At 40.3% G+C, this 18,622-nt stretch overlaps 1 protein-coding gene across 1 annotated transcript; it reads left to right on the top strand.

The window, feature by feature from the left end:
- The first annotated feature begins 1,693 nt into the window (after positions 1 to 1,693).
- Positions 1,694 to 18,309, top strand: LOC115138743 (A-kinase anchor protein 12-like). Its single transcript, XM_029675906.2, has 4 exons — positions 1,694 to 2,122; positions 10,529 to 10,628; positions 10,887 to 16,957; positions 17,069 to 18,309. Exons 1-3 carry the CDS (start codon positions 2,006 to 2,008, stop codon positions 16,916 to 16,918), a joined length of 6,249 nt encoding a protein of 2,082 aa, XP_029531766.2. The 5' UTR covers positions 1,694 to 2,005; the 3' UTR covers positions 16,919 to 16,957; positions 17,069 to 18,309.
- The last annotated feature ends 313 nt before the right edge of the window (positions 18,310 to 18,622 follow it).

Below are 18,622 nucleotides of genomic sequence, written 5' to 3'. Positions count from 1 at the left end.
AGGACTGTCCGGGATGGGACCAGAGTCTTTCTACTGAATGTGTTAACCCTTCCATTAAGAAGGACTGTCCTGGATGGGACCAGAGTCTTTCTACTGAATGTGTCGACCCTTCCATTAAGAAGGACTGTCCGGGATGGGACCAGAGTCTTTCTACTGAATGTGTTAACCCTTGCATTAAGAAGGACTGTCCTGGATGGGACCAGAGTCTTTCTACTGAATGTGTCGACCCTTCCATTAAGAAACTCTGTCCGGGATGGGACCAGAGTCTTTCTACTGAATGTGTCAACCCTTGCATTAAGAAGGACTGTCCTGGATGGGACCAGAGTCTTTCTACTGAATGTGTCGACCCTTGCATTAAGAAGGACTGTCCTGGATGGGACCAGAGTCTTTCTACTGAATGTGTCGACCCTTGCATTAAGAAGGACTGTCCTGGATGGGACCAGAGTCTTTCTACTGAATGTGTCGACCCTTCCATTAAGAAGGACTGTCCTGGATGGGACCAGAGTCTTTCTACTGAATGTGTCGACCCTTGCATTAAGAAGGACTGTCCTGGATGGGACCAGAGTCTTTCTACTGAATGTGTCGACCCTTGCATTAATAAGGACTGTCCGGGATGGGACCAGAGTCTTTCTACTGAATGTGTCGACCCTTGCATTAAGAAGGACTGTCCGGGATGGGACCAGAGTCTTTCTACTGAATGTGTTAACCCTTCCATTAAGAAGGACTGTCCTGGATGGGACCAGAGTCTTTCTACTGAATGTGTCGACCCTTGCATTAAGAAGGACTGTCCTGGATGGGACCAGAGTCTTTCTACTGAATGTGTTAACCCTTGCAATTCTTCCCATTTGGCTTTTCAACCTGACAACTCAATTAGAATTGCTCTCTTAAGTAACTTGGACCAATGACATTAATATTCACAATGCCATCCTACAATTTTGTTACAAAATTACAATCATTTCACATGAAAATGTAATGGTTTGTTGTCAATTACAGTACCATATAAATATCACACTTTCCATTTCTAAGGACAAGCTAGTTTTTCTAGTTTATGTTCAATAAAAAAACAAACACACACAGGTTATTTTCTTCAAAACGTAAATACTCAATGGTGACTGCAGTTTCTGCCAAAACCAGAATTTGGAAAAAATGTTACTAAAACAGACAGTCCATGTTCATGTTGTGTTAAATGTTGGGTGGGGTATGATCATTGTGCCTCCGTAACTTTCTAACTCATTATTCACGATTCATTCATGATTATCTGCAATCTTGGTAGCATCACCATTAATGTAGAAGTGTTCAGAAACATATTATATTCTTATTTGCAATAAAAGTGACTCCAACGTGACACAAAACATTATTGTCCATTCATTTCCATTGGGCACAACGTCATCTGAAACACAACCAAAACAAACTGCAATGCATCCAACAAGTTTGTAGAGTCAAAAGCTTCATGTAGCCATTGCGTGCTAGTATAGGACCAAATACGAAACGTTTGACTACTTTAATAAATATACAAGTGTCGAAAATACTAATGACACCTTTAAATGGGGAGTGTATATAGGCCTAGTTTATAATGATGAGGTACGTGTATGAATCAGATTCAGATATTCACCTTTAAATGGAGCTCTTGATTGAATTTATTTTAGTATTAGAGCCCATCTTAAATGGAAGATAGCTGCGTGCGACTGGCCCTCTCTGCCAGTGCCCGATATGCTTGTTGCAATAGTCATCCCAGGACAGATTCTCCGTCTCTCTGCACTCATAAGACTTGATGCAGCAAGGCAAGGCGTGCCGTACTGAGTCGTAGGCTACATGTGTTAACGGGGAGGGTGTTTTTCTAAAATAGTTTACAAGAGGGCCGGACTGCACCATTTGAAAGCCACAGCGTCAGAGCTATCATACCCAACAGCTTTTGCTGCTGTTTTCATTTTTGGCTATATTCTGTGTCATTGACGTCGGCATCAACTCACACAGGACAGGAGCGAGATCCGCTATAGTTTTGATCATGGGTGCGACTGAATCTACGCGGCCGGAGGGTAGCAGCAAGAGCGAGGACGGGGACACTGTGGCGAATGAGGAAAGTGCGAACAATGTCCAGGATGGCGAGAGTATTGATGCGAAGGTAAAAAATAAATTATAGCAGACTGATGTATTAATAACTAACCAACGTGAAACATATTTATTTATCTACAGCATCATCAATTTGTAGACTTTATATCCCTAAATAGCAACAGTGGAATTTTTGGAGTGTTTTAAAGGAATGGACAGAGGATTGCATAGATAATCAACACACTGATACATTCATTTAATGATAAATGTATCTTATTATTTATTCTTATCAAATGATCGGTCATTATTAGCCTATTTTAATCAGATAATGTATTTATGTCTCCTGGTATTTAGTGAAAGGCTTCTATCGATAATTAAACCCACAACAATAATGAGGGGATGCTTCTCAACTGTCTGTGAAGTGTTATTCTGGTCGGGCTGCAGTGTTATCACTGTTATCACGGCTTGTCATTCAGTTGATTGAAGTGAGTGAGCCCCAGTGCCAAATACTTAGTTGAACAAAAACACAACCAGTTGCAGTTGATACAGTATTGGTTTTATCTGCTAAGTATTCCACTGCATTCCACATTATTTGAATTAATTAAAGTACTGTATTTTGGACACAGGAAATAGGCCTATATAAAATGCAAAGGTTTAAATGGTTCACGATTGGAAACTATCCAACTATTATGTTTCCAGGATACATATTGGCCATATCCATGACTAAAAAGAGAAGACGTTTTACAATCTGAGATTATACAATATACACTATATAGACAAGAGTATGTGGACTCCCCTTCAAATTAGTGGATTCGGCTATTTCAGCCACACCCGTTGCTAACAGGTGTATAAAATCAAGTGCACAGCCATGAAATCTCCATAGACAAACATTGGCAGTAGAATGGCCTTACTGAAGAGCTCAGTGACTTTCAACGTGGTACCGTCATGCTAGAGCTGCCCCGGTCAACTCTAAGTGTTGTTATTGTGAAGTGGAAACATCTAGGAGCAACAACGGCTCTGCCGCGAAGTGGTAGGCCACACAAGCACACTGGAGTGATGAATCACGCTTCACCATCTGGCTATCCGACGGACTAATCTGGGTTTGGCGGATGCCAGGAGAACACTACCTGCCTCACTGCATAGTGCAAACAGTAAAGTTTGATGGAAGAGGAATAATGGTCTGGGCTGTTTTTCATGGTTCTGGCCCAGTGAAGGGAAATCTTTATGCTACAGCATACAATAACATTCTAGACGATTCTGCGCTTCCAACGTTGTGGCAACAGTTTGGGGAAGGCCCTTTTCTCTTTCAGAATTACAATGCTCCCATGCAAAAAAGTGAGGTCCATACAGAAATGGTTTGTCGAGATCGGTGTGGAAGAACTGTACTGGCTTGCACAGAGCCCTGACCTCAACCTTATTGAACACCTTTGGCATGAATTGGAGCGCAGACTGCGAGCCAGGCCTAATCGCCCGACCTCACTAATGCTCTTGTGGCTGATTGGAAGCAAGTCCCCGCAGCAATTTTCCAACATCTAGTGCAAAGCCTTCCCAGAAGAGTGGAGGCTGTTGTAGCAGCAAAGGGTGGACCAACTCTATATTAATGCCCATGATTTTGGAATGAGATGTTTGACGATCAGGTGTCCACAAACTTTGATTCATGTAGTGTATCTCCATTGTAAAATGTGTTCTATTTTTGGTTCTAGATATGACTAGATACAGTACACGTAGGCTATTCTTTTGTTTATTTCTATAGACTTTCTTAATTCCTAGGCTACCTCCAATAACATGGAGTCAATATAATGCTCACAATACATAGGCTATCATAACCATAGTGATCCTATTAAATAGTATTTGACCCAGTGTGTGGCTGTGGATTGACTGCACTGTTTGAATGGAATGTTGGCATATTGGCAGTTAATTTGAAACATTTATGGAATCATTCCTTTAAAACTGTAGGGCTATTATGTTATTTTACACAATATCTTATCACAGCACTGGCAAACCATGGTTGACCAACTCCCTGACCACAATGGCTGATCTTTATACCATCATAAGAAGGTTCATGTCCAATTCCTAATTCTATGACCATAGCTTATTTTTATTGATCTTACTAGGCGACCTATGACTTCAAGTCAATAGGCCTGGTCAAAGACAGGGGAATACATTACAACTCAGTAAGGGGCCTGACTGTTCACATTCAAATCAATTTGTATTAGTCACGGTGCCCCGAATACAACAACCTTACGGTGAAATGCTTACTTACAAGCCCCTAACCAACAATGCACTTTAAAATTACAAATATGAAAACAATTACGAATATGAATGAGAAATAAAAGGAACAAGTAATTCAATCACACATTGTGTCACTGCCCTTTTTGCCACTTCTCTGCAAGTTAATGTTTGGCTTTTGTTTGTGTGTTGATATTATTACGTTGCCTCTTAGCCAGGTCTTCCCTGGGATAAATATGTCATCCTCAGTGGGACTAACCTGGTAAAGAGATAGACCATCTTCTCTGTCATTGGAAAGTACATTTTTTGCATTATCATGGGCCAGTTTTTTAAACTTTCTACCATATTGTTTCAGTTGCTGGAGACCATATAATAGAATTCCAGTGGAAAACGCTACTAGTGGAACAATGACCTTTCATTCTTAGATGTATCTAAGTTAAGCTTGGGTCCCTGAAGGGAGAGATATAGAATTTGACCTTATCTGCACTCTGTGTAGAGCTACATTGATTATCTACATACTGTAACAAGACATGATGAACTCTGCTGTGGATGTGCAGGAAGTCTGTTAGCTGTGCCTTTGGGGACTCAAATTCATAAATAAATACTTTTGTTACACCTTGTAACTTTCGTGACTAAGCTGTTATAAATTCCTCTAAATGTGCATGTGTAAATGAGCATGCTTATAAATGCTTAACAAACGTTGATAAATAAAATAATTCAATACTTGGTTTTTTTGGTTGGTATGTGAACACTGATAAATAGTTAATCAATGCATATTCACGATAAGTTATTACCGAACATGATCACTTCTACTCTCTTTTGTTTTGATTTGATGACAAATTTCGATATTCTTTAAGGAATTAAATGTAAACAACAGCAACAGCTTTGTTGCTGACAGCAGGTTTTGTCCTAAGAGCATTTTAGTGGGTTTCTCTCTCTTTCTCTCTGTGTGTGAGTGAGTATATGCTGTTTTAGAGGATCACTCCACAGCAGGGATGGATAAAATCATGAGTCAGCAGCAGCTATGATTCAGCCAACTGAGCCAAATTTCTCTATAAATAGACAATGTATGCATCCCAAATGGCATCCTATTCCCTATTTAGTGCACTAATTTTGACCAAGGCCCATAGGGCTCTGGTCAAAAGTAATACACTAAATAAGGAATAGGAGGGTGCCATTTAGGACAGAACCTGAAGAGGTACTTAGTCTGTAGAAGGCTTCACTTTGCTTTACTCAGTGAAGACTGACGGCAAAACAGGGAAAGTAGCTGTGGTTGTTCAGTCTGTCAGTAAAAGTCACGCGATTATGTCACAATGTAAAAGCATGAATGTCATGAAATGAAGAACCAATGTGCAATGTTTATTTTGCACCTTGTCTCATGCAATTTAGTCCAAAAACAGTGTAGCAAAAGCATCATACATTACCATATTATAGAAATAAATGAAGGAAGACGTGTACTTTACTGTGTGTTTGGCAGCATCATTTTTTGTCCTGGAATGTTATATTTTCTCATTACAGTGTTATTATAATGTTATAGGTCAGCAGGACAACAAGGTCAAAACAATGCATGAATTGAGTGACTTGATCCCCAAACAGTGATGCAACATGGCGACTGAAACATTTCATTGTTTAATTTAATTTGACACCCCCATGACCCCCCACGACACCCCCCATGCACATTTGCTTAGTTCATCGTTGTCTAGCTGTCATAGAATGGCGAGCATCATACTGTAGGTGTCTCCTCAAAATTCATTTCAACACAGCACAAAAGTTACTGTTAATTATCTGTGGCCGTGGTTCCCGTTAGTAACCCACATTTTCCAATATCACTTGTCTGAGGAGGTAAATTATCAGATTTCTAGAATGCAAAATTATCCTAACTTCATGGAGGACATCCTGGTTCCTGAGTTAAAAGCAATACATCATTTTACAAGATAACATGCTGCCCCCCCTTTCTCCCAAGGGAAATATGACTGAGTGACTTCTCATACATTTAAGCTATGTTGTGTATAAGTTTGTCGTGTCTTTACTATCATTAAATAAAGACTTTTAGTTTTTATCAAAGATTCTCTGTAATTAGTGTTACGCGATTAAATTGATTAATCATGTAACTGTAATTAACTAGGAAGTCGGGGGACCAAGGAAAATATTCAGATTACAAAGTTATAATTTTCCTAATATAACTTTCCAGATATTTTCATATCTGATCAATAGTCTTCTGAGTTAATTATTTATTTATTTTACCTCACGTTAGTCTCAGTCCAAACGTCGTAAATTGTTGGTTATCTGCACGAACACAGTCTTCACTATGAGTCATCCATACATCAATTGTCTTAAATCATTTATTTATTAACTAACTAAACAATCACAGAAGTGCACACACAAACAAACAAAGTAAATATGGTTAAAGAAATGATAGGGTAATGTGCCCTAGTGGGCTAAACCGGCATGGCAGCTTGGTGTACAAAAGGGAAGTGGGGGTCGACTGAGATAAGACAACACACAGTTGATAATTATAACAATTGAAATACTAATCCTTTGCACATGAACGCTCACTCATTCGCGAACAATTGCAATCAATATATATATTTACGCTCAGTGTGTCGTCGGGGTCTCTGCTGAAAAGTTCGTTTCTGTTGGAGAGTTTGTCCTCCCTCTCTGTCGTGGTTAGAATGGGTAGTTCAGAGTGACATTCATTCATGTTATTATGGATATATGTGTCGGCGGTTGTCGTTCTTCGCGTTCAATGATACCGAATTCCTAGCTGCAGACTAGTAATTAATATCAAAGACTTGATCTTATTCTGTCAGTATCGATACTCTAAGTGTTTAACCACGTGGGATGGTTAAAAGATTCAGCAGTCTGGTCTGCAACCTTTGTCCTCTCGTAATTGAGGGAAACATGGTCTGTTGAGAAATTCTCAAAGTGGGGGTTTTATTCAGGAGTTGCAGAAAAGGGCCTGTCTTAGGATGCCCGACCCTACTGGGCTAATGGGCGGTCCTCTGATTTAGTTAAACTCAAAAGGGAATTGTAGTTTCCTTCATTAAACAGTCCAAAATCACTTTACACAATTTTACAAACAGTATCATCCTCACTCATTCATCTTATACAACAAATAGATGTAAACCTCATATCTGAGGCTATTATATAAGCAGCGTTATGGTAATGTGGTCGTATTGTCTCCCATGAGTTGCACCAAATTGTACCAAACAGACCAGTTCGAAGCTGGATTCTTCACCGATCGTTTATACCTTCTCCGGAACATAAATGTTGTTCTTGACCTCAAGTTCTGTGAGGTGGAAGAAATTCCTTTGTTCTCTATGAAAATTCACTCTGTCTCTATCCTGTGGCCATGAGGGGATAATCTCCTCCTGGAATTTACAACCTCTCTCTGACCACAGCAGCCTGTGTGTAGGAGACAGGGAGAGGGGGATGGGGCTTGCTGTATCCACAGATGGCAACGTCCTGACAAGGTGCATTCGGAAAGTATTTAGACCCTTTGACTTTGTCCACATTTTGTTACATGACAGCCTTATTCTAAAAATTGATTAAATAGTTTTTTCCATTCCGCATCCATCTACACACAATACTCCATAATGACAAAGCAAAAACAGAAATATCACATTTACATAAGTATTCAGACCCTTTACAGTGATTACAGTCTCGAGTCTTCTTGGGTATGACGCTACAAGCTTGGCACACCTGTATTTGGGGAGTTTCTCCCATTTTTATCTGCAGATCCTCTCAAGCTGTCAGGTTGGATGGGGAACGTCGCTGCACAGCTATTTTCAGGCCTCACCAGAGATGTACGATCCGGTTCAAGTCCAGATTCTGGATGGGCAACTCAAGGACATTCAGGAGACTTGTCCCGAAGCCACTCCTGCGTTATCTTGGCTGTGTGCTTAGGGTCATTGTCCTGTTAGAAGGTGAACCTTCACCCCAGTCTGAGGTCCTGAGCCCCCTGAAGCAAGTTTTCATCAAGGATCTCTCTGTACTTTGCTCCATTAATCTTTCATCTGGCCCCTCTACCATAAAGGCATGATTAGTGGAGTGCTGCAGAGATGGTTGTTCTTCTGGAGGGTTTTCTCATCTCCACAGAGGAACTTTGCAGCTGTCAGAATGACCATCGGGTTCTTGACCAAGGCCCGTCTCCCCCGATTGCTCAGTTTAGGAAGAGTCTTGGTGGTTCCAAACTTCTTCCATTTAGAATGATGGAGGCCACTGTGTTCTTGGGGACCTTCAATGCTGCAGACATGTTTTGGTACAGACATTTTTTGGTACCCCTCTCCAGATCTGTGCCTCGACACAATCCTGTCTCGGAGCTCTACGGACAATTCCTTTGGCCTCATGGCTTGGTTTTTGCTCTGATATGCGTTGTCAACTGTAGGACCTTATACAGACAGGTGTGCCTTTCCAAATCATGTCCAATCAATTGAATTTACCATAGGACTGCATCTGTTTTTTATTTTTAATACATTTTCAAAAAATTCTAAAATCCTGTTTTCACCTCTGACAATATGTGGTATTGTGTGTAGATTGATGAAATGTTTTTTTAAATACATTTTAGTATAAGGCTGTAATGTAAAGCTCTGACAAAGGTTGTGAGGCCGATATGTAAGCTTATTAAAGAGCAGTGATACTATCAAGAGCAGTGATACTATCAAGAGCAGTGTGTGGGATTCTTATTTTTTCTCAGAATAAGGCTGTAACGTAACAAAATGTGGAAAAGGGGAAGGGGTCTGAATTTAGAGGCCGACTGACTAATCGGAATGGCCGATTAATTAGGGCCGATTTCAAGTTTTCATAACAATCGGTAATCTGCATTTTTGGACACCAATTATGGCTGATTGCATTGCACTCCATAAGGAGACTGCGTGACAGGCTGACTACCTGTTTGTGAGTGCAGCAAGGAGCCAAGGTAAGGTGTTAGCTAGCATTAAACTTATCTTATATAAAACAATCAATCATAATCACTAGTTAACTACACATGGTTGATGATACTACTAGTTTATCTATCTTGTCCTGCGTTGCATATAATCAATGCGGTGCCTGTTATTTTGTCATTGAATCACAGCCTACTTCGCCAAACGGGTGATTTAACAAGCGCATTCGCAGAAAAAGCACTGTCGTTGCACCAATGTGCACCCAACCATAAACATCAATGCCTTTTTAAAAATCAATACACAAGTATATATTTTTAAACCTGCATATTTAGTTAATATTGCCTGCTAACATTAATTTATTTTAATTAACTAGGGAAATTGTGTCACTTTTCTTGTGTTCTGTGCAAGCAGAGTCAGGGTATATGCAGCAGTTTGGGCCGCCTGGCTCGTTGCGAACTGTGTGAAGACCATTTCTTCCTAACAAAGACCGTAATTAATTTGCCAGAATTTTACATAATTATGACATAATATTGAAGGTTGTGCAATGTAGCAATATTTAGACTTATGGACGCCACCCGTTAGATAAAATACGTACCGGTTCCGTATTTCACTGAAATAATAAACGTTTTGTTTTCGAAATGATAGTTTCCGGATATGACCATATTAATGAACTAAGGTTCGTATTTCTGTGTGTTATTATAATTAAGTCTATGATTTGATAGAGCAGTCTGACTGAGCAGTGGTAAGCAGCAGCAGGCTAGTAAGCATTCATTCAAACTGCACTTTCGTGCATTTGCCAGCAGCTCTTCGCTGTGCTTCAAGCATTGCGCTGTTTATGACTTCAAGCCTATCAACTCCCGAGATTAGGCTGGCAATACTAAAGTACCTATTAGAACATCCAATAGTCAATGGTATATGAAATACAAATGGTATAGAGAGAAATAGTCCTATAATAACTACAACCTAAAACTTCTTACCTGGGAATATTGAAGTCTCATGTTAAAAGGAACCACCAGCTTTCATATGTTCTGAGCAAGGAACGTGAACGTTAGCTTTTTTACATAGCACATATTGCACTTTTACTTTCTTCTCCAACACTTTGTTTTTGCATGATTTAAACCAAATTGAACATATTTCATTATTTATTTGAGACCAAATTGATTTTATTTATATTAAGTTAAAATAAGTTAAAATAAGTGTTCATACAGTATTGTCGTAATTGTCATTATTACAAATATATATATAAAAATCGTCCGATTAATCGGTATCGGCTTTTTTGGGTCCTCCAATAATCGGTATCGGCGTTGAAAAATTATATACTTTCCAAATGCACTGGTATATCTAAAATGTTCCCTTCTCCATTTTAGTTACTCCAAAAGAATGGACAGATCTCCGGACTGAGTGAAAAAGCAGAGGACAAGACTGAGGAGGTCAATGTCCTGTGTGACGATGGAGTCGTTGCAGAGGGTGAGTCATCACAGTTTGGAAGAGCGTTAGTTTGTGTGTGTCTGTATGAGAAAGGATTTGCTTTTGGTTTCTTGATAAAGAGTTCAATTGTTTCCTCAAGTTTTTACAATGTTATGATATTGGTTAACACTTCACATTAAGCTTTATAGGGGGCTGTAAAGAGTTAAGTAGTTTATAATTATTAGCTATTCATATGAATCAGGCAATTAGCCCGCAATTGAATAGTTTTGAGTAATGCATATTTGTTTCTCATTACAGTTGATGAGGCAAATTCATCTATCGTTTCTCAGAAAGAGGACATTCCGGAGATGATAGAGACTCTCACAGAGGAGGTACCTCCTCTGGAAAACACAGACAGTGATGGCAAGGAATCACCGGATGTAGACGACGAAGCATCAACAAATGAGACTGAAACAGATGTTAAATTGAATGAAGTCAATGATAGTTTTAAAAAGTTCTTCAGTTCAATTGGTTTAAAATTCACATTGAAAAAAGACTCTGACACAATACCAGAAGTGAGCCCTAAGAAAGAAGAGGGCGAAGCACGTACTCCCGAAGACAGCAAAGATACAGAGGAGACCACTATAGATAATGCTGAGGAGAATACTGGGCAGAGCACACCTGAGGATCTGACTGATGATACGATAAAAGAATGTGTTGGCCATACACCAGAGCTTGTAGATGATACAATAGAAGCAAATATTGACGAAGCACCGAACAACGTTGTTGCTGATTCACCAGTGGAACCGGCTGATGATTCTACCTCTCACCCTACGATGACGGACCTCACATTTGAAGAGTTCCATAATGAAACCACCAAGGAACAGACCACTGAAATGATAGAATCAAAGGAGGAAATCACACCTGAAGAAGTGGCACAGGCAGAGGGAGAGGCCCCACCCACACCCATTCCAATAGTTGAGGAAATGTCTCCATTTAAACGTTTTTTCCTGACAGGAAAAATACACAAGCAGGTCAAGCAACCCATGAAACAACCCAAGGAGGAACCTAAGGAGGAAGTCATGGAAGAAGTCAAGGAAGAACCCAAGACAGAACCCAAGGAAGAAGTCAATGAGGAACCCAAGACAGAACCCAAGGAAGAAGTCAATGAGGAACCCAAGACAGAACCCAAGGAAGAAGTCAATGAGGAACCCAAGGACGAAGTCAAGGAGGAAGTCATCCCTACTGAAGAGACAGACACACCAGCACCAACCATTCCGGATGTTGAAGAAGAAATTATATCCCCGATTAAGAAGTTTTTCACCACAGGAATCTTCGCTGGTTTAAAGAAAAAGAAAACACATTTAGGAGAGGAAACGCCCAAAGATGAAACTGTTGAGAAAGAACACGAACTGCAAAGCATTGACAAACAGGAGTATGTAAATACACCAGAGGAAGCTGGTCTTGAGCAAGAACAAATAAAAGACGAGATCAGTCCAGATGTTGAGACAATACCGGTCATTGAGGGGAAACAAAATGAGAATGAAGTTCAAGAGACAGGAACAGATTCCCTGATGGCTGAGACATCCAATGTCCCTGAACTGATGATGAGTAATGTCCCTAAAACTAGTGACAACAGAGAGGATGTCCTTGAAGAGCAGCTAGCTACTGAGGAATTACAGACAATTATCTCAAATAGAGCTAAACTTCTTAGCTTTCAAGAGGAAGCTAAAAGTCAAGGAACTTCAGTCCAGGATATTCTTGAAGAGCAATCTCCTTCTTTGGGATTTGTAGCAGTTTTAACAAATGAAGCTGAAACAAATGAAGACAAACTTAGCTCTCAAGAGAAAGCTAAAAGCCAGGAAAGTCTTGAAGGACAGTTTCATTCATGGGGATTTGTCACAGTCACAGAACATGTTCCTGAAGAGGAGCCAGCTCCTGAGGTATTACTGACAGTTACCTCAAATGAAGCTGAAACAAATGAAGCCAAACATCTTGACTCGCAAGAGAAAGCTAAAAGCCAAGGAAGTCCCGTCCAAGAAGAGCAGTCTCCTTCTTTGGGATTCCACACAGTTATCTCAAATGAAGCTGAACTTCTTAGCTCACAAGAGAAATCTAAAAACCAAGGAAGTCCACTCAGGAAGCTCTTATATGGGGCTGGTTTGAAGAAGCTTTCTAGGAAGCGGAGAGGCAAGAAATCAGATGAGTTGACCAGGTCTGGTGAGCATGTTACTGAGGATTTACTGTCATCCACAGAGTCAGAGGAGTATCAGAGAGGAGAACATCCTGCCTCTTCAACAGAAGAATTAGCAGCAGAGGAGGTAAAAATGTCTGCTCTGTTAGGGTCAAGCCACGAATCAGATAGTGATGTAACCTCTGACGGTGAAAGGAAAAAGGATGGCACCTGGACTTCTTTCAAAAAGCTAATGACGCCCATAAGATGTCCCAAAAGATCTTCTGAGAGTGAGGATGAGTTAGCACATGAGGAGCCAAAACAAAGTGAAGGAGAGCAGGTACTAGAACGTTTCACAGAAGAGACCAAAAAGAAAGTAGAAATATCTGTTTCTTGGGAGGCCCTCCTATGTGGATCTGCAAAGAGGAGGGGAAGAAAAACATCTGACTCAGAGGAGGAAGCACCCATGAATGAAGGTGAAACACTAAGTGAACCTGGAAACACTGCAGAGTCTCCACTGGACAGTTCTCAGGAGGGAGGTTATGAACATTTGACCTCTTCCCTTGAAGAGGCTGTAAGTCCCTTAGGGAGTGAAGGGGGGTCAACATGGAAATCCCTTAAAAAGCTGGTCACCTCAAATAGGAAGGCAAAAACCGAGGAGGCCAGCAAAGTTAGCTCACCAGAGCAGGTGGCATCTGACAGCGAAATCACCAAAGAGGAGTCTTCATTTTCTCTAAAGAAACTCATCCCTGGACGCAAAAAGCAAAAGCATGGAGGAAAGCAGGAACCAATATCTTCTGACGAGGCAGATAAAGGTGTTGGATCGGATGATGAGGAGGACTCTGAAACACCAGCAGTGGTCCCCATGTCCGAGTTTGATGCAGAAGACCTAGGAGAGAAACACATAATATTAACTGAGGCTGTTATAGAAACTCCATTACACATTACAGAAGAAATAACCCAGCCAGATGTCTCTAGGCTGGTCTCCGAATCGGCCATACCCAAAGACACCCTGCCCACTGAAGCAGAGAAGGCTCAAGCCAAAGATACTGTGGAGCAGTTGGCCCCATCATCATCCCCCACTGCTACAAAATACTTTGAGGACCTTACGGAATTCATAAGTAAACATCAGCAACTCAGTGATATACCTGAGGAAGGCGTAATAGAGGAGACCATTGCCACACAAGTGTCCACTGCTGAAGAAGCCACTCGAGACGATACCATAGCCGAGGACCTAATCGAGTTGACATCTGAAGCAGTCACTGCCCCAGAACCTCTAGATGATGAATCAACAGAAATGGTTTCAGCAGTGTCACAGCTGACAGAGGAGTCTCCCAAAACATCAGGCAACACAACACCTGTGCCTGCAGAATACGAGTTGAAAGACACAGAGGTACTTCTGCATGAGGCTGTTGAAACCATTAACAGAACCCCAACTCTCTCATCGGTAATTACAAAAGACCCGCACTTGGAAGCAGTTACCGTTTCAGTTTCTCCACAAATATTACAGACACCAAAAGAGACGGAAGCAACAGTTTTGACAGCTCATGAAAAATCAGACGCAGTTACAATCTGCACAGGTGAAGAGTCACAACAAATAGATGCTGTTGATGAAAGCCCAGTGACTCATGTGGTGGAGTGTCCATTAGAAGTCAGAAAGGTAGTACCCACAGAGTTGGCACCTGAGGAAACTGAAGAGTCTGGTGCTGCAAGAATCACTACAGATGAGGTACACAAAACTGAAGATGAATCAATTCCAATTATGCATATAGAAATTGAAAAGGACCAACAAACAGAATTGGTAAACGAGTTAGAAGAGGTAAGACCAGTACTTGTAGCCACTGTTAATTCAGAAGAGGGTGTAGCTCAGGTTGAAGGAAAGGCCATAGCAGAAGACACTCCACAGCCTGATACAGAGCGCCTGGAAGTGTCGGTTACAGACAAACTTGTTTTCACACAGGCTCTCACGGAGATCACTCTTAAAGAAGAAAAAGAGGAATTCATGGATGTTTCGGAGGATTCTGCAGACACGGAGAATGCACCAGTTGCAGAAACAATCACATCTGATGTTCAAGATGTCGCTACTGCAATGCCTGACGTTCTGAAGTTAGAATCATCAAATGTTTTGGAATCTTTGATTGGCATAGTGGCACCTGAAGTAGAATCCCCAGAGAAAATGGATTGTGTGGGTGCTCTAAGCCCACTTGTAGACTCTTCTATGGTTCAGACACTAAAGAAAGGGGACATGGTTGTGAGGAAGAATGTGCCATCAGCACAGTTTGTTGATGGTCTTGAGATCCGAGTACAAGTGACGGATGCAGAGATAAAGTCAGCTGAAGAAACTATTGAAACAGTGCTTGAAGTTAGCTCAACTGATGTCAACGATCACGAGACTCTAGTACAACAGGTGAACGCTGAGATTGAATCAGCTGAAGCAAATGTTGATGCAGTTTTTGAGGTAGTCTCAACTGATGTCAATCATCACGAGACTCTAGTACAACAGGTGAACACTGAGATTGAATCAGCTGAAGTACATGTTGAGACAACCCTTGAGTTGGGCTCAACTGATGATCACGAGATCACAGTACAAGTGGCGGATGCAGAGATAAAGTCTGCTCAAGTAATTATTGAGAATGTGCTTGAAGTTGGCTTAACTGATGTCACTCATCATGAGATCAAAGTACAAGAGATGGATGTAGTGATTGAATCATGCGAAGCAATTGTTGATGCAGTTTTTGTGGTCTTAACTGATGTCAAGGGTCATGAGATCCAAGTGCAAGTGACGGATGCAAATGCTGAGATTGGGACAGCTGAAGCGATTCTGGAGACAGCACTTAAGGTGGTTTCTTCAACCGATGTTATGGAAGTCATAGACATTTGTGACAAAATGGAGGACAAAGGAGAGGGTGAGAATGCCATTGAGAATATTAGAGAGGCCATGTTTGAAGAGGAAAGCAGTATTATAACTCAAGAAATACTCCAACATGTACAGCAGAACTTCTCAGAAGCTGACTCCAATGTTGTACCACAATCAAGTGAAAAGGCCGAAATTGAATTAACGAGTGAAGCCGAAGTTTCTAAATCACCAGAGGGTATACCAGTGGTGGCAGTTACAGATGCTCAAGGATGTACAGGTGTAGCTGCACAGGTGCAAAATAAAATTCACTTATTTGAAAACTACGTAGAACTTAATACTCAGGGAAATGCGCACAAACCTTCAGACAAAGAAACTGAGCCCTCAATTTCTCTCAAAGTTGATACAGTATGTGAGGATAGAACAACTCCCGAGACATTTGCAGAGTCTACTTTCGAGGTTGCCAAAGATGACATAGTTCCCAATACATTTGTAGAGTCCTGTTTGCAGTCAAATATGCAAGAAGTTTATGCAACGGAGGCTGAATTTATTATTGCGTCCGAAGTAGATTCAGACTCTATCAGTGGGCATGAGAAAGAACTGGTTGGAATGGTAGTACAATCAGCAAAGGAATCAGTTGAATCATTTGAAAAGAGATTATCTATTGAATCCCATGTCCATATCCATCTTCACATTGAACCCAGAGACGCTGGAGTGGTGTCTGCGGGATTGGATTCACCACCACTTGCTATTTGGCCACCTCCAAGTACTAGTGCAGTGAACACTGATAGCTGTCTGAAAGAATCAATAGAAATTGCAAGTACTACTGCAAAAAGTGCTGTGAATACTGACTGTGTTCCAACAGAATCAATGGAAAGTACTCAACTTTGTGAAGTCAGTCAAATTGAGCAAACAGATGACACTGCACCTCCTGTGCCACTGCATACCCCTCCAGTGCCACTGCATACCCCTCCAGCACCACTGCATACCCCTCCAGTGCCACTGCATATCCCTCCAGCACCACTGCTTGCGACTCCAGCACCACTGCATACCCGAACTGAACTAGTGGTGTGCTCCCCAAACCCTGAAGCAGAACAGGTAATGATGAATGCAGAAGAGTCTATCCTACACACAGAGGACGAGAATGACCAAGAAGTGTGGCTGGATGCTGAGGAAGATTTTGGCACAGTAAAATCCCATGTCTTAGAAGTTCTGAGCATCACAATAGGTGGAGGAGTAGAGGAGATGCTGCAGGTCAGTGAAGAGGTCTTTGATATTGCACTCGAGCCTCAAAGCTTTCAATCTATAAGTGAAAACAAATAAGACTTCAGCCATTCCAACAAATGGATGTATTATGAACTGGTAAGTCAGTCCTTTTATTTCTCGTTATATTACTTTTGGTTTTAAGTACTTGAAGGAGTGTACTGAAATAATGTCCCCCTGAATTGTTTCTGTCCTTTTTCATTCAACAAGCTAAAAGAGTGCTGGACTACCAAGGAACCCCTGAAAGAGAAGGTAGAAGTCCATACACGAATGATGACCCACCACAACGGAGGTAAAGCTGCATCCATCCTGACTTCCATTACCAAGCACACTTTTGCATCTAGAGACCTTCTTCAGCTCTTTGAATACATTCACTTTAGTTGCAATGCTATTATATCGGTATGTCTGTTAAGTACTTGTACCTCTTTGAATGCAATTCTTGTTCCTTTTTATGTCACATTATCGGAAGTTGGAGGTACGATAATGTATATATTATTTATGTTTGAATTGAGACAATTTGTCCTTCCCTTTGCATCAGATAAGTTTATTTTACACAGAGTATCTGAGTTTAATTTTCTTTACTCAAATTGTAATTTGTGGATTGAACAGTAGTCTAACATTTATTTGTATCAACATATAATACCCTCACATCACATTCAACACAGAACATATTTACCCACTGCTCAACAAAAGAATGCAAAGGCAAACTGTGATTAGAAATACAGGTATGTAGATTTGTTCGGGATCTTTCTGTGTTTTATCAGTCTTCTGTCAGACAATAAATGTTTGCTCAAATCAGCACATGCCGGTAATATAACATTTGCTCAGAGATGTGTAGTGACTAGAATTTTTTATCACATTGCATTTGCATGAATGAGATCATTCCTCTAAACATTGCCATTGATCTTCATCATCTTATGGAATTATATAGTTGAATTACTATATGCAAAGTTTGCAAACTATGCACTGTAATGGTTAGTTGACACAGACCAAAATACTGATACAAAACGCATATTTTATCACTAGTTGCATCTGAAATACAAAACTATATTTGTGTATTAATTTCTTTGCCTGTGAACATATATGTAAAGCTATTTTGTTAACAAGTCACACATACTGGCTTTGTTTGTCTATAACTACAAATATATTTGGTAAGTTTAATTTCAGATTTTAAAACTATTGCAGAACATAGCCTTATTGAATGCTTAATGCAATGTCATGATGGCAGCTTGTTTTTACCAATAGTTTCAATGTGTGTGTATGTGTATTATCTTTCTTTTGACTTCTTGTAACAAATGATGTAAACCTGATAACCTTTGTAGAAATTATATATTCCAGTTAATGTAATATTAACTAATATCTAAATGCAAAACATAAGAGTTGCATGAACATTTTTATATTTCAAAGCTGTTAATAAAATAAAATGCTAATCTTTTTATTACGATGTTAAACATTTGCACAACTGTTTTGTCATATACAGTTAAAGTCGGAAGTTTACATACACCTTAGCCAAATACATTTAAACTAAGTTTTTCAGAATTCCTGACATTTAATCCTAGTAAAAATTCCCTGTTTTAGGTCAGTTAGGATCACCATCTTACTTTAAGAATGTGAAATGTCAGAATAATAGTAGAGAGAATGATTTATTCATCACATTCCCAGTGGGTCAGAAGTTTACATACACTCAATTAGTATTTGGTAGCATTGCCTTTAAATTGTTTAACTTGGGTCAAACGTTTCGGGTAGCCTTCCACAAGCTTCCCA

This window comes from Oncorhynchus nerka, linkage group LG12 (genome assembly GCF_034236695.1).
Source record: "Oncorhynchus nerka isolate Pitt River linkage group LG12, Oner_Uvic_2.0, whole genome shotgun sequence".
Lineage (NCBI taxonomy): Eukaryota > Metazoa > Chordata > Actinopteri > Salmoniformes > Salmonidae > Oncorhynchus > Oncorhynchus nerka.
The sequence above is the reverse complement of the archived record's forward strand: the minus strand, read 5'-3'. Positions and strand labels throughout refer to the sequence as shown.